General features: G+C 48.2%; 1 protein-coding gene across 1 annotated transcript; it reads right to left on the reverse strand.

The window, feature by feature from the left end:
* Positions 1 to 1486: 1486 nt before the first annotated feature.
* Positions 1487 to 23986, reverse strand: LOC138725321 (E3 ubiquitin-protein ligase RBBP6-like). Its single transcript, XM_069866116.1, has 8 exons — positions 23954 to 23986; positions 23132 to 23209; positions 20304 to 20392; positions 20099 to 20183; positions 19164 to 19303; positions 18388 to 18535; positions 10695 to 10840; positions 1487 to 1607 (listed from the first exon to the last, which is right to left on the reverse strand). Exons 1-8 carry the CDS (start codon positions 23984 to 23986, stop codon positions 1487 to 1489), a joined length of 840 nt encoding a protein of 279 aa, XP_069722217.1.

The following is a 23986-nucleotide window of genomic DNA, read 5'->3' on the forward strand; positions in this document are numbered from 1 at the left end:
TAAAATGACAGCTGCCAATTCTGCCAGTTGTGGTCATCCTTCAGTTGTAGTCATTTTTTCATGCCAGGTGTTATCACTATACCAAGTAACCACTGCCTGGCCTGTTTTCCCTGAACCATCTGTAAAGACAGTTAAGCCTTGGACTGGCTGGTCTTGACACAACGGTTTTTCAAAAATCTCGATTTGTTGACAAAAGGTAAATAATTTATGAGAGGGTAAATGGTTGTTTACTTGTCCGATAAAATCTTCTAGCGATGCCTGTAATTCAAAGCTGTTTTGAATGCTCCATTGCAAATAATCTGTTGTTATTGGCAAATATATTGTTGCTGGGCTTTGTGCACTGAGTTCCATAAGTCGAGTTCATCCCTTTTTTATTAAAAGAGCAAACATGTCTATGTGAGTGACTAAAGTTTTGTGTGGTTGGTGTGGTAAAAAGATCCATTCAATTATTCGAAGAGGGTCCGATCGATGTTGATCCCACTGACCAATAATAGCTATTGGTTGTGAGGGTTGATTACATAAATATATGTTAAATGGTAAATTAGGGTCGTATCGATAAACTTGTCACTGGGAGATAAGTTGTTCAATTGCTTTATGCGCTTCGGCTGTCAGCTCTTGTGGTGCTGTAAGTTCTGTAGATCCTTATAATAATTCAAATAAAGGTTGCATTAACTCATTTGAAATTCCTACTGTAGTACGTATCCAGTTGATGTTCCCGACAAGTTGCTGAACATCATTTAGAGTCTTGACATTTTTGTTCAGCTGAACTTGCTGTGGTTGGACAGAATGGTCAAAAATAACATTTCTGAGATATTTCCAGGGTGCCATTGTTTGGATTTTTTCTGGTGCAATTTGCAATCCTCGGTTTTGCCAAAAGGCTCTAAGATCATGCATACTGGCCATGAGTGTTTCTATATCTTGCCCTGCAATGAGGATGTCATCCATGTAATGGTAACATATTAATTGCGGATATTTTTGTTGAAAAGGTTGCAGAGCTAGTGCCACGTATGCTCGACAGATGGTTGGAGAGTTTTTCATTCCTTGTGGCAGCACAGTCCATTGATAACGGCGCTGTGGTCGACTTCTATTGATTGTTGAAAATGCAAATCTTTTACTATCCTTTGGATGTAATGGAATAGTGAAAAAAACAGTCCTTTAAATCAAGAATAATTATGTCCCATTGTTTTGGTATCATTATCGGTGATGGAAGACCAGGCTGAAGTGGTCCCATATCTTCCAAAATATTGTTGATTGCTCGGAGGTCGTGTATGAGCCTCCACTTGCCTGATTTCTTTTTGATTACAAACACAGGTGTGTTCCAAGGGCTGGTTGAAGGGATAATGTGTCCTTGTTCTTCTTGTTCTGCTATCAACTGTTCTAGGGCGGCTAATTTTTCTGTTGATATGGGCCATTGGTCCATCCATACAGGTTGCTCTGTTTCCCACGTTAAGTTTGAACAAAAGAAAATTAGAAGTGCTTTACGGAGTCACAGTCCATTGCCATATCCAGGGAAGAGCCGGGTGAGGACGGTCTGCAGTGTTTTGTTCACTTGCATGGTGTAGTTCTTGCCAAGCGGCAGCGGGTCCGGCGCCGCCTGCGGGCCCGGCCTGCACCCCGAGCCAGAGCCAGCTCTGCAGCAGAGGTGCTTGGCCGGTCGAGGTTTTGCAAGGCTGCCGCTTCACAAAACACTCCCCACTTTTGTTGCCGTAATAATTTTTGTGCAGGTGTCAGGATCATTGTAGCGAGCTGTTTACAGTCAAAAGGTGTAATTGTATTGCCTGACAGTACATTCTCCAAAAGGGATTGAGCGTAGGGAGAGGTGAGTCCCCACGTGGTAACAGTTTTCCTCAGCTCCTTTATCACATCCCAGTTAAAAGGAGTCCACTCATTGGGTGCATTCTGGCGTACGATAACTGGGAATGCAGAGGGAAGAGCATGGCCATCTGCTAATGCATCACGCTTTATCTTCTCCCAGTTACGGGCAGGATTTTTGGGTGTCGACTCTGAGGGGCTAAAATTAGGGGGCACAAGCACAGGTGACACACGGCGTCTGTTCAGTTAGATCAATTAAAGGTTGTTCTGTCCCTGATACGTCGTTAGAGTTGGAATCGCTTGCAGCCTTTTTGGCATCCCAAGCAGCAATTGTGTCCTTAACTAAACGCCAAGTCATCATCATAGAGGTAGCATTAGCATCACCACAAGAAGCCGCCTCCCAGATTAAATTGCCCGTTTCTGTCCATGTTTTTGGTCGGAATACTAGGGCACCATCCAACGGGGCTCCATTGTTACGAAGCCATTTCAGCAAAATGTGTATATTAGTCTCATCATATTTGATTCCTCTTCGAAGGAATTGGGAGCAGTAACTTAACTATTGCCTCTTGCTCTGTTGATGCACCCTGCCCCATGATTACTCAGCTCCTCACTTGTCGTCTTGACGGTGATGCCCAGGAACGTGTGAGGAGTCAGTCGGTCCTGCCGATGACCCTGTCGGAGCTGAGATTCCTGCTGGACGCTGATCGCGTTGAATACCCCATCAAATCAGGGTCACCATTTTGTGGGAATGAAACGCTGAGACGGACTCCAGATAGATGTAAAAGTGGAGACTTTTATTGTTGGAACTTACAGGTTTATATACCTTTGCTCATCTGTCCTCATTGGCCCAGGCCTATTGTCCACGCGCTCACAATCACCAGCAGCAACATTTGGTTGGCTGTCCTCCAAAACCCCACACGCTGCCTGTAAGCGCTGTCTCCACCCTGATTTGCATCTCTGATGTTCACCTCTTTGTTCAGCTTCCCACTCTTACAACCCAAGGTCAGTTCAAGAACCCCAAGTCAAAAGTATCCAACAGGTCAACCTTGCTATCACTGATTCCTACATCTACAGACTTTCTAAAGCTTTTCTTATATATTTTTTACTTTTCAGTAGAGCCCATGACACAGTTTCCCACAGCATTCTGCTTAGGAAGCTGTCAGCCTCTGGCCTGGACAGGCGCACGCTCTCCTGGGTGGAACACTGGTTGGACGGAGGGCCCAGAGAGTGGTGGGAGATGGAGTTAACTCCAGCTGGAGGCCAGTGACAAGTGGTGTCCCCAGGGCTCAGTGCTGGGTCCAGCCCTGTTCAATGTCTTTATCAATGACCTGGATGAAGGCATCGAGTGCACCCTTAGCAAGTTTGCAGACGACACTAAGCTGGGTGGAAGCGTGGATCTGCTGGAGGGTCGGGAGGCTCCAAAGGGATCCGAACAGGCTGGACCACTGGGCTGAGACCGACGGCATGAGGTTTGTCAAGGCTAAATACTGGGTCCTGCACTTGGGGCACAACAACCCTGAGCAGCTCCAGACTAGGAGAAGTCTGGCTGGAAACTGCCTGGAGGAGAAGGACCTGGGGGTGTTGGTTGACAGCGACTGAACATGAGCCAGCAGTGGCCCAGGTGGCCAAGAAGGCCAATGGCATCTTGGCTTGGATCAGAAACAGCGTGACCAGCAGGTCCAGGGAGGTTCTTCTCCCTCTGGACTCAGCACTGGTGAGACCGCTCCTGGAATCCTGTGTTCAGTTCTGGGCCCCTCACCACAAGAAGGATGTTGAGGCTCTGGAGCGAGTCCAGAGAAGAGCAACGAGGCTGCTGAAGGGGCTGGAGAACAGGCCTTATGGTGGACTCGGCACTGAGGGACGTGGTTTAGTGATTGATAGGAGTGGTTGGATTTGATGATCCTGTGGGTCTTTTCCAACCGGGTGATTCTATGATTCTATCATTCTCAGTTCCTAGGGAATGGAAAAGTCTAGGTAGAGGGCAAGATGAAATACTATGCAAGTAATAACACTAAAGCCCTAAACTCCTGCTTGTTATAAAACTGAGAACACACGGGGGAAAAAAATGTTCTAAATTTGGACCCCTGATTTTATATCAAAAGCAGAAAAGCGTGGAGTCCTTTCAACCATCAAAGCAATATTGTATATTTTCGCAAACTGAAGAGAAGTGCAAAACACTACTGAAAGCAGCCTTTGGAATGTGATTTTCCCCTCTACTTATTCTCCACTGGGATTATATGAAATTTTGTCTGTGAAAAACTGCAGACGGAAGAACCTCCTAAGTCACATGTGATTAGGAACTGGGGAATGCACAGATCTCATGGTGCTAATAAATCCCCATGGTGCTAATAAACCGTTCTACTGCTGCTCTATAGAAAAGTGTTAATCATCAGGAGATACTGCTTAGGGTCAGAACTGTGTAAGTGAAACTATTGCTTAAAAGCCTGTATTGGCAGTACCTAAAGATTAGGAGGAGCTGCAAGAACTTCTTCAAATCAGGAGCCGATTAAGCTAGGGAAATACAACCTACTGACTAGGAGACTTTCTTACATGATACAGAAATGGTTAAAGAGAGGATGCAATCAGAAATTTGCTCAAGCAAGTGCTGTCAGGGGTATCCCAGGTAGTTTGGAATAATAAAGATGAAAGTGCATTTCAGTCTGGATGAGGATTTTTCAACAGTCCCACATCTGAAAACAAGTCTGTTTATTTTTCCTTCTAAACAATATAACATCCATCCTCTATTAATTCCAGTTGCGTATTTAACACTGCTGAAAGGCAGAAGATTTCCTTTGCAGTTCACAGCAGCTCTCCTTCAGTATTGCTACCAACGTGGCTGATATTTCAAGTACTTGGCAAAGTGAACTCATCTTTCCTTCAGCTCTTCGACCCTTCCATGTTCTCGCTGCTGGAGATGCTGCCACTTTCTGCAGAGATTCCTCCAGCTCGTGTCCATGTTCATCTGCCCAATTTGCCAAATTTCTGTCTGAGAATTAATACAATTCAATCTTTGTATCTGTGCTACAAGCCTTTCTCCTTTCCTTGCGTTGCACGATTTTTTGAATGCTTTCTGAAGAATATACAAGCTGCACACATCATATGAGCCGTTTCTTCTTTCTCTATGTGATTGTTTCCCTGTATTTTTATAAGGCAGGAGAACAGGAGCTGCAAAGCCATGTCAGTATAGGCTTATGTGCATTATTAAATTATCATTATCCCATCCCATAGCTGAGCACCACAAGAACTGAGGAGACATTGCAGCTGCTTAACAGCTGTAGGAATTCCAGCCCTAGAGACCTAGGTGAATGCAAGATTACTGTGTACTTGATGTCCTTTTCCACAGTTATTATTTATGTAATTAGGATTAACAGAGGAACAAAAAAAAAAAAGCTCTTGACAAATAATATACCCGCAAAATAACAAACTGCAGTGCTGTTCGACACTAGGATTCCTCCCTGCTGAGCCACTACTTACACAGAAGCTTGCAATAAGAAATTTCCTCTCCTTGTACTCCTTTCCTAGTTGAGCAAGAGGAGTGCACAATGATGCCTTTCACAGACTCCTCTTGCTCTTGTCTTCTCCCTGCGCACACCAGCATTCAGCAGAGTTGCACCCCGGGCTCTGCCAGGCTCTTGGAGGCAGGCAGAGGAGTAAGTTTAAAGGTTTAAATCACGGTTTAAAGGTTTAATAATTTGTTGTGGCTGTGTTTGTTCTTCCCAGACTGCCTTGGCTGATACAACTCTAAGAATAAAAAAAACAACCTGAAAACCAACTAAACCAAAAATCTAGGGTCCCCATTGCTCTGGTTAGCCACATGGAGTCTCTGCAGATGGGAGCAGGAGCAAACAATCGTCCTTTCTCTCTTCTCTCCAGGACTGATCACACTGTAGTCTGAATTTTGAAGCATTTGCTTCTCCCTTCTAGGAGCCATAGGAAATCACACAGTCTGCAAAGGGGACTGAGAGAACTCCATGCAGGGAGGTTTAAGTTAACGGAGCATAGCAGAGAGAAGAAAGGCTTGTTTTCCCTCTTTCCATCCAGAAAGATCCCATAAGGACAAAAATCACTGAATCAAAACTGGATTTACAAGAGACTTGAAGTGAAAGCACTAGGATTCAGAGAAGAAAGGTAATCCACACTTGGCTCTGCCCAAGGCAAAGCTGACACGGTCACATCTGAGAAGAAGCAATTAACACCCTGTGGTCTCTTAAAACAAGATGGGAAGAAAACAAGGTGAGGGATGCTTTGGAGGACCAACAGGAGACCCACAGCAGCCCCACAGCAGCAGGTCCTGTTTCTCTGCTGAGCAAGCTTGAGCTGGAGGCAGAGAGGCATAGACAGGACCCCTCACCAGCTGCTGCCACCAGCTCTTCTCCATCCTGAGTCCACATTCAGGGAATGCGTGAGCAGCTGCAGCACAACCGAACGGCCAGTGCTGGAGCAACGCGCCACATCCCAGGGAATCTGCAAAGGGTCACCAAGAATTGTTTCCTCTTGGTCTTGTTTTTGTTTAAGGGGAAGGCTGGTGAAGTGCTGGGAGGGGTGGGGGCAATACTGCGTTGCTTTCCTGCGGATTTCACTAAGATGATGCAGCTTGCATTTTGTTGATGGGAGCATCACGGAATCAAACACAGAGATCAATATGATGAGTGAGTGTTCACTTTATTGAGCTTAGCTATTTCTTTATAAACCCTTTTCGGTTACATAACTGGGTGCCCACGAGGGTATCCACAGTGTATTCCTGGTTAAAGGTAGATGTCCATAAGGCTATTACTAACATATTATTGACTAAACTACTGCACATGCTAAGAAACCAAGTTACACTAAAATTAACTATGTTGATAGTTCTCTTTAATTATTTTTCTTTCAGCTGGTGCTTGTTCCCACTGAACTAGCTGCTGCATTCCTCCCAGCTGGCCCCTGTTTATCGTTTGGCTCTCTGTTTCAAGGCCTTGTTATAGTTGTTCAGTATTAAACAATCTCACAGCATCTGGGCCTTGTTCTCTGTAGAATGTTCCCACAGTGTTTCAATTGATTTATGAGTGTAAACACACACAGAGGTCTGTACCAGCTCAACCAAGGCAATTCAAAACCTGATGTTAGCTTAATAGGTTCGAGGTTCACTACAAGCAAAACTTAAATACATCTCCAGAAGAGTGGCATACTGAGCTTTGTCTGGTGCTTCAAAGGCACACGTCCAGGCCAATGTCCTTGGTCCCTGCCGTGCAGACCACTAGAGCAACCAACCCAGAAGGACACCTATGTGACAACTGAGGTCTCTTCACAGGGTGTTCAAAGTCTGTAATACTGGATTTAGGGTTTTCAAATGTGATCCATTTGCCCCAGCTGGAACCACTTGACCTGCAAAGTACCTTGTTAGTACCTTTCCCTTTCTATATTAAAACCTCATATAGCAAAAAAACCAGTGTCAAAGTCACATACAACTTGTTTCCTGCAAATAGAAAGCCAGGAGATGGTTAAGATTCAAGTTCATCATTACCCACACTCCTTATGTACAGAGGCTTCAATAAAAGCTTTTGATTTAGCCCATCTTACTTGGTAACTTGATTTTCTTGTTCTTAATAAATTCTTTCTGACCTGAAAACAACTTTCCTTCCCCACTAGTATAACATAAGTACCTTAATTAAATGGATGTGAACTGAACCTCATACCTGCTAGCAGGGGTGAGCACACCAAACTGGGAAAAATAACATCTCGTTCCACTGATCTCATGCTCATTTGCAGCCTGGATAGGAGCCAAGACTTTCACAAATGTGCCCTCACTGCTATTTCACAGAATCACAGAATCACAGAATAACCAGGTTGGAAGAGACCCACCGGATCATCGAGTCCAACCATTCCTACCAAACACTAAACCATATCCCTCAGCACCTCGTCCACCCGTGCCTTAAACACCTCCAGGGAAGGTGACTCAACCACCTCCCTGGGCAGCCTGTTCCAGTGCCCAATGACCCTTTCTGTAAAGAATTTTTTCCTAACGTCTAGCCTAAACCTCCCCTGGCGGAGCTTGAGGCCATTCCCTCTCGTCCTCTCCCCTGTCACTTGGGAGAAGAGGCCAGCACCCTCCTCTCTACAACCTCCTTTCAGGTAGTTGTAGAGAGCAATGAGGTCACCCCTCAGCCTCCTCTTCTCCAGGCTAAACACCCCCAGCTCTCTCAGCCGCTCCTCATAAGGCCTGTTCTCCAGCCCTTTCACCAGCTTTGTTGCTCTTCTCTGGACTCTCTCCAGAGCCTCAACATCCTTCTTATTGTGAGGGGCCCAGAACTGAACACAGTATTCGAGGAGCGGTCTCACCAGTGCCGAGTACAGAGGGAGGATAACCTCCCTGGACCTGCTGGTCACGCCGTTTCTGATACAAGCCAAGATGCCATTGGCCTTCTTGGCCACCTGGGCACACTGCTGCCTCATATTCAGTCGGCTGTCAACCAACACCCCCAGGTCCCTCTCCTCCAGGCAGCTTTCTAGACAGACTTCTCCCAGTCTGTAGCACTGCATAGGGTTGTTGTGCCCCAAGTGCAGGACCCGGCATTTGGCCTTGTTAAACCTCATGCCATTGGACTCTGCCCAGCGGTCCGGCCTGTTCAGATCCCTTTGCAGAGCCTCCCGACCCTCCAGCAGATCGACACTTCCACCCAGCTTAGTGTCGTCCGCAAACTTGCTCAGGGTGCACTCGATGCCTTCATCCAGATCATTGATGAAGACATTGAACAGGGCTGGACCCAGCACTGAGCCCTGGGGAACCCCACTTGTCACTGGCCTCCAGCTGGATTTCACACCATTTACCACCACTCTCTGGGCCCGGCCATCCAACCAGTTTTCCACCCAGGAGAGTGTGCGCCTGTCCAGCCCAGAGGCTGACAGTTTCTCAAGCAGAACGCTGTGAGAAACTGTGTCAAAGGCTTTGCTGAAGTCCAGGAAGACCACATCCACAGCCTTTCCCTCATCCAGTAGCCGGGTCACTTTGTCATAGAAGGCGATCAGGTTAGTCTGGCAAGACCTGCCTTTTGTGAACCCATGTTGACTGGGCCTGATCACCCGGTTCTCTTGCATGTGCTTCATGATAGCACTCAAGATCACCTGTTCCATGACTTTCCCTGGCACTGAGGTCAGACTGACAGGCCTGTAGTTTCCTGGGTCCTCCCTGCGGCCCTTTTTGTAGATGGGCACAACATCAGCCAGCCTCCAGTCCAGTGGGACTTCCCCAGTCTTCCAGGACTGTTGGAAGATGATGGAAAGATCACAATATCCCAAGCCCATTTCCAAGTCCCCACCCCACCCTTATGCCCCAGCCTATCTCCACGTCCCCAACTCAACTCCACTTCCCCAGCCCATCTCCATGTCCTCACCCCATCTCCACTTCTCTGCCCCATCTCATATCCTCACCTGATCTCTGCGTCCCAGTCCAGGTACAGGATCTGAGCTCATATCCACATCTCCAGCCAAGCTCCCTTTCCCCAGTCCACTTTAATGTCCTCAGACCATCTCCACATCCCCAGCCCATATCCCCATCCCCATCCCTTCTCTACCTGCCAGGCCATCTTTACATCCAATGCCCATCTCTACTTCCCATCCAATTTCCACATGCCAAGCAAAGACCCATTTCCCCAGCCAATCTCTACATGCCAGCCAATCTCCAAGTCATCACCACATCTCCACAGACCAAGCCCATCTCAACATCCCCAGCCCACCTCCACGCTGCCAGCCCTCTCCACGTCCCAGCCCACCCCTGTACCCCAGTCATCCTCCATAGATCCCGGGCACTGCTGCCCCCTCTTAGGGAGCAGAGGGTGTCCTTGTTGCGTCCCCAGGGATTTTAGGCTGTGAAGGCACCCAGGGGTTGCCCTCAGCAGGTGGGCACATGCCTCCAGCCAGCGATGCCCCGGCCACTGGGGACAAGGTGCTGGGCCATATTGTTTTCCGTGGGAGCTGCCCACTGCAGCGCCCCAGGAGGGAGGGGTGCAGCAAGTGTAATTCATGCCCGATGTTGCCAGCCCTCCTTCAACATCTCCTCTGCACATAATGCGCAGGAAAGCATCTGGTGCATACGTACATTTAAAGATAAAATCTCTCCCAGTCAGCTCCCAAATAGAAGAACCTAAAAGATTTTTTTATAAAGCAAATTCCTTATGCATTTTCTGTTTCTGCATGTCAAAGAAAAAAAGAAAAAACATCTGGGCTCTTGCTCAGGCTGTTGCCTAGCACTGGCTGTTTGCGTCTCTCGCTTCAGGGCAGTGTCTTTTCATGAGGGCCACCAGACCTGCCTGGGAGAGGAGGGCAGGGAGGGCAGACACACTCAGAAGACAGAAAATGTGCTTTTATTGTGGCCATGAAGCGCGGGAGACCAAGGGTCAGTCTGATGACAGAAAACATGCTTTTATGGTGGACATGAAGTGCAAGAGCCCAGGGGTGGCAGAGCTTCAGCCGGTAAAAGGAAATGGGCACCTGTGAGGACAGAGTCAGAAAGCACAAAGGCAGCGAGAAGCACGGCTTACTGCCCCTTCCCTTGGGGAACATTTCTGACAAGGGATGGTTTACGGCTAAGTAGAGAGAGCGGTTGCAGGCACAGGCTGCCAGAAGGCTCTGGCACCTTACACCACCTTAAACCTCTCCACTCATCCTCCAGAAAGCAGCGGGAGCAGGCACGCTGGTGGCATCGCATCAGGCAGAGGTATAGCAGATCCACAAACCCCGGACAGCATGTCTCGCGGAGGAGGGTACTTCCTGATGGATCCGAGTAGCTGCTGTGCCTCTTTCCAGCATTCCATCTCTCATGGCATTCTGTGGGTTTGCCTTTTCCCCCAGAAGAAGACGTTACACGTAGAACTGGAATGCGTTAGGCACGTGCTTCATCACAGACATACCTAGCAAACACCTGCAGAAAGACAGGTTTGAAAAGCAAAGCCTCCTGCCGCGGAAGGCAGTGGTGCACCAGAGGGATATCTGCAGACTCTGTCTCAGGAGTGTGGAAGAAACTCTGGCAGGACTCAGCTGGCAATCCTTTTCTTGCCTGGACAGGGACATCAGGCAGCCTGCAGAATGCCCCCACACCCGCCTGTGTGAACATTGTCTTCCAAAGTCAGGCCCTTGGTAGAAGGGCTAAAGCGAACCAGCCAAAGGGATCTTCTCTGGGGAGCTGAAGCAGCAACTTGCCAGGCTGTCACTTCACTACCCCAGGGCACCCCTTGCCACCTGCTAACGCTGACATTTGTCGCTTAGGCACCTGCCGCTCTGCTTCCCGGCACCACAGAGACCTCGGCAGAGTTTGTAGAATCACAGAATCATAGAATCACCAGGCTGGAAAAGATCCACCGGATCATCGAGTCCAAGCATTCCTATCAAACACGAACCCATGCCCCTCACCACCTCGTCCACCTGTCCCTTAAACACCTCCAGGGAAGGTGACTCAACCACCTCCCTGGGCAGCTTCAGACCCTTTCCCCAAAGCACGGTGACAGAATCAGACTCTCTCCCTCTGATAAACTTCAAGAGAAAGTTTGTTCATTGACTCCTGCGAAGGTGTGATGAACCTTTGAAATAGTTTGTTCATTGACCCTTGTAAATAGCGTTTTGTATTTGCTCTAAGTAATGGACCCCGCTTTGTGCAGCATTTAAGTTAAAGGTAAACATGATGTTTTAGAATCATAGAATCATAGTATAACCAGGTTGGAAGAGACCCACTGGATCATCGACTCCAACCAGGGCTTTGGAGGGGAGGAAAACCACAAAAAAGAAGAAGAACATCATGTGACTTCGAGATAACCAATATCTGCTGAGGAGGTGAAGGAGAGGGCCTGGCAACAAGGAGAGACATGCACAGAGGAACGTCCTGTGACTTCGAGACAGCCAATGTCTACTGAGGAAGTAAAGGAGAAGGCCTAGCAACAAGGAGAGACACGCGAGCCTATAAAAGTCGAGGTCTGCTGGGGTGAGGGCGCACTGTGGAGAAGCGAAGGGCCTCCCCAGTCGCCCAGCGCTGTATTTGCTTGTCTGTCTTCTTGCTAATAAATTCTGATTCGACCTAATTGGACCAATTCCTATCTTTTACTGGGCTAAATTTATAACACTCCCCAAAGCACGGTGACAGCTTCAGATCCCCTCCCCAAAGAATGCTGGGAGCTGGTTTCCTCCCTCAAGGCATGTTGGGAGCTGGAGTCCCTCCTCCCAGCCTGGATGGGTTTGTGGTCACACTGCCATTTTCTCTATTGGCTGCCAGAACAAAGTTCCCTTACGTGACCCAGATCAGGAGGATGGGGTCATCTTGTGGAAAACAGATGCTCGCAAGTCCTCCCTTTTTAATCCTATCCCAGACCCGAAGGCTTCTCCTGGTGCCTGCGTAGTCTGTGACTGCAGTTTCCCATCTCTGAGGGAAGAGGGGTTTGGCTGCCTGTTTGTAGCGCTGTCAGATTACAACAGACTTTGGGATCACAGAAGAGAACTGGACAGGGACAAGCAAACGCTCAAGGTAACTGCAAAACAGAGGTGGGGCAGTCTGTAATATTCCTGTCAGGATCAGGATCTGAAGTTAAAGGATGTTTCCATTTGGAGAGCTGAGTCCTCTGGGAGCTCCAGTCTCCAGAATCCCAAACCCCCCCAGTTAAACAGAGGTCAGCCCTGATGTTTCTTTCTGCTCCTCTCTAACAGAGTTTCTCTGGTCTCTTTCTTTGGTTGGGTTTTAATCTCTGGTAGGTGACCAAGCTCTTTTCCATCAAACCACTCACAAACCTGCCCCTTGCCCGCCTTCTGCTGGGGCCAAGGCAGAGGGATGAAGCCTCGTGCTCCAAGCAAGCCTGAAGCAAAGTTGAAGTGCTGAGAAGCTCCCCTGGTGAGCCCTGAGTCGGAGCACGCTTATCGAAGCCGTGGTGAGCTGCAGGAGCCCTGAACGCTGTTCATTGACGGAATGTGGTGGAAGATGGCACAGTGTATGTGGCAGCTGGGATTCAGGGGGTCCCTTAGCTTCGTGGCTGGATCGTTACTGTCCTTGCAGAGGGATGCTGGAATGCCCTGAGCGGTACAGGGGCGATTTCTGATCTGCAGCAGCAAATCTAATCATTAGGGGAGACAGAGCCTCCCTAGGTGGCATCTTTTGCTGGCTCTCCATCACCTTGTCACTGGCTTTTTGGGGCCCAGGCTGGAGGGACCCATAGGACGTGTGATGAGAATTCCATTCTCGATTTAATCAACCGGTCTTTATAGTTTGAAAGTGCACTACCTTGGTTTGTAGATATTGAAATGCTGTAATGGGATGAGGCAGTGCTTTTTTCCTGGACACTTAACTCCTGTTCATGCTGCAGTAAAGAAACACAAGGACAGCCTGGCCCTGGGAAGAAGGACTTGGCTTCTGGGAGGCTCAGAGCTGTCGATGAAGGAGAAAGGATACATCTGCAATTCTGTACTTTGCATCCTCTCGCCTCAGTTGGCATGGGAAGGCTGTGGACTTTTGTGCCTCTGGCTCAGGGCTCTCCCGTGGGCAGAGGGTTTTTCCAGATAACGCCCAGACAGCAAGAGATGAGGCTGTAGAGGGGCTGGAGTGACCTGGGCAGTGAGCGCCCTGCCAGGTATAGGATCTGGGCACGTGAGCCCTGGCCAGTTCTGCCCGCTGAGGGCTGCGTGCGAGCTCTCAGCCAGTCCCAGCTTGGCCTCCCAGGGTGGCCGCAGCTCCTTTCCGTGGCCGGATCCAGCTCAAGGGCAGTGGTGCTGGTGCTAGGCAATGATAGTGATGTTGGTAGTGGGGCAGTGATGGAGGTTCCCATCCTGCTGGCGTTGATGCCAATCAAGGTGGTATCACCCACTGGCACCCGCCACCTGGAGAGATGCCCCATCTCCCCATCCTCTCGGGGCATCTCCAGCCCAGCTAAGGTACCTGTCGGGTGGGCAGAGGCTGCGGGAACACCCACTCCCTCCCACTGTGCAAATGACCACAGGCAGAGAGAGGCGCTGCCAAGCAAAAACTCAACTCTTTTAATGAATTCAGGAAGAAATGGGGGTTTGGGAGAGGGCTGGGCTGGAGTGGGAGGGTGCAGGTCCTTGCGTCTGCATGAAATACACTGGGCCCTGGGAAGGGTGTGCAAGCAGTGCAGCTTTCCCAGGAGATTCCTTCCTGCTCTCTAAAGGGTCGTTTCCCTGTTGGGATGACCATAGGGAGCTGAATTTCCTCTGAGCTAAGCACGACTGCCGAGAGCACTGCTGCCTTTTTCCAAGGGCTCATTCTTCCCACGAGTCAGTATCAGGAAAACCCTCCTCTGTGCCAGGAGGGGCTCTGGGGGGAAGGTAGGTGGGACAGAGTCTGGAGAAGGAAGTGTAGGGTCAGCTGTGGGTTAGACAAATGGAAAAGTGAGTGCCAAGCCTGACAATATTCAAGAAGCATTTGACCAAAGCTCTCAGAGAGGAGTTGGATTCAATGATCATTGTGAGTCTCTTCAGACTCAGAACATTCTATGATTCTACACATTAAACCACTGATTGACCCGACCCACATGTAGGACCTTTCACTTGGCTTTGCTGAATCTCATGATGTTCACAGCCTTTTATTAATTTTTTTCTTAAAAATCTCCCTGCATAAGCTCACTCTGTCCTGTGTGTCTGTGAAGTTAAATGCTATGATCCAGCCCCTGGGGTCTGGCGTTTATGGGTGCCAGTTGGTGAAGTCAAGCAGAGTGTGTACGGAGCCCTGGCTTGTTGTGTCAGGAACAGGTGTGGGTCCCAGTGCAGCTCCTGGAGCGATTCAGGGTCGGTGTTTCTCAAAAACCCACCTCGTGTGGGGCCCCAGGCTGAGTGAGGCAAGCGAGAGGCTCTGTGAGGGTCTGCACCTTGCCCAGAACTGGTGGGATGGGCTGAGCGTGTGCATACAGCAGCAAGCCTCAGTCTGGCCAGCCGGGCTCTAGGGGGCTGGGGTCCGCGCTGGGCTGTCAGGTGGCAGAGGGTCCGTGCCGGCCCCTGGGGAGATGGCCGAGTGTGGGGTGCCTGTGGGAGAAAGGCGTGAGGGCTGCTTGTTTGCAGGGAGCACCAGGACGGAGCAGCCAGCGAGCAGGGGACCCGTGGGGTGGGCGAGAGGGCTGGGATCCAGGCAGGGGCACCGGGGGACAGAGGGGCCATGCCAGCGCTCAGGGGATCCTTGACCATGGCTGTGCTTGTGAGCACCCGAGAGTGTCGTGGCTGCGCCTGCACTGGTGACCTGGCTCTGCCACCCCAGGCAGGGATGTGGCTGTCTCTGAGTTTTATGTCAGTCCTGCAGCTGGGCACTGACTGAGCCTTTGGAAACTCTGCTCTGCTCCTCTCCGTCCGACACCCTCCCCTCCTTGGTGACCTGTGTGAGAAACCCTGCCAACTGTGGCTGAACCTCCAGATGACTCGGAGCTTGGGCCTCATTCCAGCCAGCACTGTCCTGCCAGCTCATGGTTTGTGCTTCCTTTTCAGTCCAAACTCTTTCAGCTGACATTCTCGCCATTTTCCTTCTGCGTGACACACTGCCCGGGGTCTCCAGGCAAAGTGATTCCTGAACTAGACCTTCTCCCCTTGCTGGAAATGAGAAGGATGCAGGCTCGAGCCAAGGGGGCCAAGCAGTCCAGCTTCTCGTGGGGCCAACACGGTGTGAGCAAATTTAGGGCTGATGCGCACAGAGCAACATCTCTGGCATGGCCACCCCCACCCCAGGGACACCCTGATTCCCTGAGCTTTTTGATGCATCCAATAGGAGGATGAAAACAAAGGTGCAAGAAGCTGTTGACTGCATTGGCTAAACAAGATGGTGTCCAGTGACATGACAAGGCTCGTCACACACAACATAGCTAATTAAAAAATCCGATTAGTTTCTACTGTGTGTGGTTTGTTCTTCAAAATAAGGTCCTAATTAATAACATGCCTGAATAATAACATTTTTATTAAATGGGAAAAAAAAAGTGTCCTGTATCACTGAGATTAAAGCTGTTATAAACTTAATCCGACTGGAATTAAATACAAGGGTCTCTGTCCACAGGAAGAATCCTGCCTACACCCCAAGCACATGGTATATTTTCTTGTCTTGTCCCAAGTGGTCAAAACCAATGTGGAGAAAAATGCTCTCTGGTTACTGGAGAGTGAAGGCAAGCACCAACAAGCCAGCCCTTGCAAAACTGCTCGTACCGTTCTGTATCGTTACATTCCTGTTCTCTGTATCTTTCCTTTGACAATGGATCTCTAAACTCAGCAGCTCTGCCACTCTGAGCTTTCATATTGTGTGCTGGAACTTCTGCATATCTGTTAAAATGATTCCTCTCTCCTTCCCCTTGAGGTCTTGTTCATTGAGGGTGAGAGTGGCCTCTAAATAGGGGAGACCTTGGCCGTGAACGGTGTCTTCTGTAGGGGGATGACCTTGATCTTGAACAGGGATCACCACGGGTTCTGGACCTGGTGCCAGATTTGTGACCTTTACCCCTGCAACGATACAGTGGAGATGGTGAGTTGGAATGAGATTCGGAACAACTGAAAGCTCAGGAGTAGGAGTGACTGCAGGGAGAACCTGGTCTGAACTCAGAGCAGGAATATGAACCTCTGGAGAGAGATGAAATGCTGGAGGGAGACTTGGACCTTAAAAAAAAAAAACAACAGACAAAAAAAAAAAGTTAATTCCAAAGAGTTCCTCTCCTCATTTTTTTCCTCCCATGTTTCATCTTTTATTCTCTCCATGTGGCTCTGTGAAAGCTACTGACGTAGCGCAGCTGCCAACTGAAGAACTCGATAACATTTCAGTTTCTGCTTACAAGACACAGCAGCAGAGAACCACGGGAGATAAAGGGAGATGAAGAGGATTTCTCTCACGTGATTCCTCCAAAGCACTTTGAGGTCATAGGCAGACACAGGAAATGCATCAACTGCCCCTGTTCAGGTTCCAGCTATTGCTAGTTGTTACAGAGAAGACTCAGGAAAAGAAGATTCCTGCTCCTTAACAACCGCTGCCATGTTCTAACTCTCTGTCAGCCGTCATCTGCCGCGTTTGAGCTGGCAACCTCCATAGGAAATGCCTGTCCCTGCTAATCCCTTGGATCATCCACTCCATCTCATGATCGAGAGGCAGAGTAGGGCTCTTCCTGATTCTTCCAGAAACTCTGCCTTTCTGTTATGGACACAGAAAGTAGTTACCTGCAAACTTAATGTTTCCACGCCTTTGGAATCTTTTCATATTCCATTGGTTCCTCACGAAACTCATTTGTAAATTTGTCAAGTTTGGACATCTTTGTTTCCCTGTTAAAACAAGTTGGACCTGTATTACAAAAAGCCACCAAGGAAAAAAGCCTGGCCAGTATGAGAATGTGTTCCCTGCCTGCAAATGCCAAAGGGGAAGATCCTGTTTAAGCAAAAACAGTTTAGAATTCCTACCACTTTTAGGGAAAGGTTTAGGATAACAATTACCCGGTTTCAGTTTGGTATGTTTACCCTCTGCAACAAAATAATTTTGGGAAAAAGACTGAGTTGCTTGTGCTTATGTCAGACACATGTTAGTGCAACTGCAGCCCAACCCGCTATCAGAACACAAAAATGAACAACAACGCAATTTCATTTGGAAAAATACATCCTCTTCTTTACGTATCCAGTGTCCTGTCACTGGAGAAGGAAGGGAAACAGCATCCTGGCTTGCATCAGCCACGCTGTGGCCAGCAGGACCAGGGACAGGATCCTCCCCCTGTACTTAGCATAGGGGAGATCACAAGTATATAAAGAGATAAACCAGACCCTCTGTCTCCAGGGGAGAGAAAGCACCTTAGCCATTTGAAACAGCTGAATTGAAGACATTCAAAAATGTTCGTAAAAGAACAGCATAGACTTTTCCAAGTATCTGCTCAATCGGTATCAACCAAGTGATTGATCGGGAGATTGATATCTTCTGCCCTATTGAGCCAGTATTCAAAGGCGTGGCTTTCCATCTCATCCTTTAATTATAGGTAGTTTTTATAAGTAATGATGTTTTCCTCAAAAAGCCTTCATTTTCCAGAGCCCTCCTTTCAGTCCTGCACTGGAGGTTTAGCTTGAATACTCTTACTGCAAGCACACCTTCTCTCTTTGAAAGCCAATTCCAGTTAAGCCATTTAAAAGTTAATCACCACTTGCATTCTCCACAACTGTGCACAATTATTCCCTTGTAAATCAGCTGTGGCAGAGGCTCTGTCTTATGGCCTCCTGTCACAGGATACAAACAGTAAGAGAGTGAGGGTCTGTAGGTACTCACGGTTCCCAGCCTGCTCTTCCACCTGCTGGGCACCTTCTCCTGCCTTGCTTGGGATGAGCTTTGGGAAGAGGAAAAAGAACAAGATCTCATTCATTTGAACTGAAGATAATGTTTTTACAGCAATCCTGCAGTGATGGTCACTCACCAGCTGTGGGCATGGATTGTCCTTGGGGGCCTGGGAGAACCGGTGCTGATGCTGCTGGTTGGAGTTGGACAGGAGAGCCCTTGAGAATAAATGCACACAGTTGGAAAACAAGCTCTGCTGAAATACAAGAATAACTGCATGTGTTGAAATAAAACTTCTATGCCTTTCCAACTGACCGAGAGGAAGATGGAGAAAGTCCAGGGACACTCACCAGAGCAGCAGGAGGTCTGAAAGCCACGAGGGCAGGAGGTGGAGGTGTCAGCGGTGGCTGTTCCTCTGGAACAGGATCTGAGGAGGTGGAGGATGGCTCCACCGGTAGCAAGGGAGGCTTTTTCTTCTTCTCTCTGGCATAAGCTTCCCTGGAGGAGGTGGAGGAGGAAAAAGAAAAAGGTTCTAGAGAGGTAAAGGAAAACTTCCTCAAGCTCTGCATTTATCAAAGGAAGAGAATGGATAGAATTCTAGTCTCTCCACATCAGCCTGCAAAAACACAGGCAGTCAGCTTCTCCTCCTCTTGTAGAGCCTAAGCACTAGAACATGGAGCCAGGAACTGTTCTCCCTCTGCAGAACTCTCCACCAAGGAGAAGCAAAAGCAGTTCAGCCTGTTTCAATGTGGGATCTGACAGAAGCCAGAGGGAGAGGCAATCTCAGTCCAGTAGCCCTTTGTTACATTTTGCAAGATGCCTTTGAAACACCAACCAGAAGTAAAATGCACTTTCCCAGAGAGCGACTGCACTGTGAGCATCACTGGCATGTTTTGCAGAAATAATCCTCAGTGCTCCACGAGTTTACCCAGCACCCAGGGCAGCCACAGCAGCCCCTGTGCCTGTAAGATCAGAAGGTGTCCCAGGTTCCCAGGTTAAGAGACAATGCCAATGCTTCCTCCCCTGCGATTACAGACACTGGCCAGCTCGGGTGTGTTCCCACTCAGACATTTGCACGTTGTTTCTCTCCTCCCCTTTTGCTCAGTCCAATCAATTCCCTACTTACGCATTAAGGATTGGGATGACGTATTTCCCAGTGTTTGTCAGCATAGCCCCCTTTGTGTTGGGATCCTCCACCTCCATCAGGAAACTCCTTGGAATTCCTGTGCACTTCTTCATTCTGGGAACAGACCCAGGATGTCTGCCCTGTTCAGAACAGAAGTGCAGACAGATCTCGTCTTATGACTCATGCTGCCAATGATATTTCAACGATTACTGCCAGCAGCAAAGGCCCTTAATCCTCTCCTTTTACACAGCACAAGGGTTGTGAGACTGAAAGACCTCTTTTCCTGAATGTAGTAACAGACACGACGTTCCCAAGGCCTGAGCAGTGTTTTGAACTCAGTCGAGTTCCTTGGCTTAATGTCATGTTCTTAAGGGTGAAATACTCCTCAGCTCATCATCCCCTCAGAGCAGAGACACAAACCCGCTCCTCCTTCACAGCGCAGTTCTGAGCAAGAGCTGAAACCGGGGCTCTGAATCCGTCCCTGGAGGGACTGATATCCCCCAACTCTGTACGAAGGCTGAAGTCACACCTCATGCATTTGCAGTCAGTGACTGATGTGCAAGGGCACCAACACTCACCCAGAGACTTGGGTAATTAAAACATGCAAATATTCAGTTCACGGGGTCAACAGAAGCATCTTGGCTTTACAACAAATATTAAAACCCCTGAAGTGTAATTAAAGAGGTAAAACCAGACATATTTCCAGGAATATGGAAATAGATTAAGAACCCCATGAAAGCTCACAGAACGATATGTGGAATAAAGGTTCAAGGTATCCCTTGAATTTTGAAGGGCTCTGCAGCATCTCTGTGTAACCTCTGTCCTCAACCCCAGGAGACACAGTTCTTACGAGAACAGGTCATGGGTTTGTTTCCTCCCTGCCTGGGTAAGAAAATCCAAAGCTCAGTGACCCCAGAAGTGCCCCGCAGTCTTACCCCATCGTCTGGGCCGTTCCTGATGGAGTGGCCAGGTTTTCCACAATGGAACCAAGTATTTGATGACAGAGGTGTCTTCACGTAACTAAAAGGTTAGGGGAAGAAAAGAAAACATGGCTATGTATGTGTCTGTTCTCATCAAACAAAGATCTCTACCATTTTTACATCATCTTCAAAGGACAGATTGGACATTATCAACACCTACTTGATGGGGTCACAGTCCTGGCAAGACTGGATCATCATCGCTTTTATTTTATCTTCTTCAGATGCGTCAGCGCCGGCTAGGTTGGCCGTCTGTGAAATAAGGAATCATTGGACACACGTTAGAGACACATTTTAAACCCACACGGACAAAGCCAGCACAACTCACCCCCCCCCGTAAAGAGCAGCACAGCGTGAGATGAAGTTGTGTGGAAACAGCTGCTGACATACAAGAGAGATATCCTGAAGATGTTCTGGGAGCCCTCAAACCATTTCATGATGGTTCTATTTCTGCTCACCTACGGGCAAAGAGAATCCTTGGACACTCAGGACCTCAGGCTGGGTTTGCCCCATCCATAAAGACTTGTGTGACTAACCCTGGTTTCTTCCAAGAGGACTGGAGCTACGTATGGAGAACATGATACCATCCAGTACTTTCACACTGACTGTTCAGATCCAGACTGTCTGAGGGAGCAGACATCCACTGCACCATTTAACCCAGAAAGATGCATGCAAGTGTCAGTATTTACATTTTGCAGCATTCAAAGGACACAACCGAGGAGTCGAGGGAGTCGTTTCCCTTGCCAGAATTCAGCTTCAGACATGGCAGCATTAAAAGGAATCAAACATTTTACAATCCTCAGCAAGACAAAAGTTCCTTTCAGTAGAAATTTGCCCAACAGGTGCTGCAGGCGGTGCACATCTCCTCTATGAACTTCATCCTATTCAGTAATTTAACTACGGACAACAGAACCTGGCCTGTTTCCAGCTGAGTGTGTCCTTTTCACACACAAAGCGTAACAGGAACCTTACGCAGATCTGGGTCTTCCACTTGTTGAAGCCAGCTGGTTCCTTAAAGGCTTATGTATTCAAAAGTTGTTTTTATTACACACTAGTCCAAGTACAAGCAGGGTCTAAGGGCGTGACTGCGTATCAGCTGGACATTCAAATACCGCTCGTTCAGACCCACCACTCTGGGTTTTGTTTCTGTCTACATTCACTCACAAAAGCAAGCAACACCTTTCAACATTTTACACCTTGTTGGTTCATAGACATTGTTTTCCCTCAGCAGTAACAGAATCCAGATCAACATCTATGAAATCATTCCAATAACACTGACAGGAGTCCTTAAAGGTACTTGACTGATGTGTTTGAACAAAAAAGGTTTACACAACACATCCAAACCCATAAAGAATAACTAGGAGTAGACCCACATTCAAAGCTGGCATTGAATAGAGAAGAATAGAAAACAAAAATCTTGTAACAGAATCACAGAAACACTAGATTGTAAATGACCCACAGGATCCTCAAGTCCAACCATTTCTATCAATGACTAAACCATGCCCCTCAGAACCTCATCCACCCATTCTTTAAGTACCTCCAGGGAAGGTGACTCAACCACCTCCCTGGGCAGCCTGTTCCAGTGCCCAATGACCCTTTCTATGAATTTTTTTTTCCTGATGTCCAGCCTAAACCTCCCCTGGTGGAGCTTAAGGCCATTCCCTCTTTTCCTGTCCCCTGTCACCTGGGAGAAGAGCCCAGCTCCCTCCTCTCTACAACCTCTTTTCAGGGAGTTGTAGAGAGCAATGAGGTCTCCCCTCAGCCTCCTCTTCTCCAGGCTAAACACCCCCAGCTCTCTCAGCCGTTCCTCATAAGGCCTGTTCTCCAGCCCCTTCACCAGCTTCGTTGCTCTTCTCTGAACTCGCTCCAGAGCCTCAACATCCTTCCTGTGGTGAGGGGCCCAGAACTGAACACAGGATTTGAGGAGCGGTCTCACCAGTGCTGAGTCCAGAGGGAGAAGAACCTCCCTGGAGCTGCTGGTCATGCCGTTTCTGATCCAAGCCAAGGTGCCATTGGCCTTTTACAACCCATTGCTTCCTCACTGAGCCAGCTCGTGCTCGAGAGGGCAGAGGCACTCACAGGGTTTAGCTGCTTTATCTTGCGCTCCTATATTTTTCTGAAATAATTAATTTTGTTCTTTTCCCCAAAATGTACCCCAATTCATTTCTGCAGTGAGAGAGGGAAGAAGTTTCCAGTGGGAGGAGATTTCTCAGGCTTGGAATTAACTTTCTATTCAGCAGGAGGAACACTCCTCTGCATTGAACTCTGCCTTCTCCCATCTCTGCAACCCGACAGACTCGTCATTTAACGTGCCAGCCCTGCGCCTGCTCTTGCAGAGCGATCACTGGTGCTGCCCCAGACAAAGTCACACTTGGTAGAGCAAAAACCACAATTGGCTGCACAGCAAAACTCGGCTGCTGTCACATTTGCTTACGTGCCACACACACACTGGTGCATTCCTGAGAACAAGGAGGGACAGGGACACCATTCAAAGAGTGCACGGCCACACAAATCCCATTGCCTTGTCTGCAGTTTGTGTCCTACAACTGATGAAATCATGGCACATTCCAAGAAGGGATCTAGAACTGTCATGACTAGAAATTCAGAAATAGCCAGGCCATTGTCCAAGCTCCAGCAACGCTTCTATTCTGGCTGGGCAGTGTCCCTGCCCCCAAAATGTCCATCACTCACACCAATTCAATTCTGCTGTAACAACTGGGCTCGTCTACAACGCAAAATCAATGAAACTAATGAAGACACAACATTGAGGCTGAGAAGGTTCTCCCCCTCTCTCTTCCCAGTTTGGGAACTGCTTGTTACAGGGCAGGATCAGAACAGACACTCATTGTAAAGGTAAAACACATAAATTTAATCATAAAAAAAGTTTTGTGCACATTGCAGTAGTTCTCAGTGACAGAGCACAGTATCAGATCTAAAAATATGAAGCAAAACCTCTTTTTTTAGCCTTTAATGAGAATATTCTCTATGTACCTTAATCAGTTTGGCCAAAGCCATCGGTGCCAAGGAGTCATAAACCTGTGTCAAGAAAATCAAACACAGAGTCAAATTCTACTACGCAAACACAGCCACAGAGAACCTTTGCTCTGCTCTGAAAGCCTGCATTGTATCCTCTGCGTGGGACTGAAAGAGGCATTTCCAGCCTGGCGTCATTTGTATTTGTTCACAACAAAGCCCAAACCTCTGGCAGCGTTAAGAGTGCTGTGAGGTTAATAAGAAGAGGCTGAAATAAGCACACCAGCTTCAGATCAGCTCGTTGCTCCACAACAGCTCAGAGAGGGATGCCTTTCAAATGCTCACAGCAGCATTGGAGTCGAAGGGGAGAGGCAGCTGCCAATTTTCAGCTAAAATGTATTTTTAAAAATAGTTCCGTTTATTTGTTTACAGACATGGGATTGGTGTTTCAACACACGCTGGTGAACTAAGGCAAAATAGCATCAATGCAGCAAGAACTGCTCCTCTGTGGGGTTTGTTATCCTCTTCAAAAACCATCATGCAAAAGTAGTCTTGAAAACCAAAAGCTGAGTGATACAGTGTGCAAATGGCAAAAGACCACTCCAAACCATCTGAGTGGCCAGGAAAAAAAGAACAGCAGAAGCTGTACAGACAGACAGATGCAGACAGACAGACGCAGAGCATGGGACTGTGTTCAGCTGTGCAAACCTTGAACCTGCAAGACCTAAACACAATTGCACATTCCCCATGTGACATAGAGCCATACAAGGAATATTCCAGCATATTCTGGGTGAAATACAATGCATTGTCACATTGCCAGCCACAAATGCCACTATTCACATGTGAATGGTGCAAATGATGGCGTTTCTCCAT

The sequence above is a fragment of the Phaenicophaeus curvirostris genome, chromosome 11 (genome assembly GCF_032191515.1).
Source record: "Phaenicophaeus curvirostris isolate KB17595 chromosome 11, BPBGC_Pcur_1.0, whole genome shotgun sequence".
Classification (NCBI taxonomy): Eukaryota; Metazoa; Chordata; class Aves; order Cuculiformes; family Cuculidae; genus Phaenicophaeus; species Phaenicophaeus curvirostris.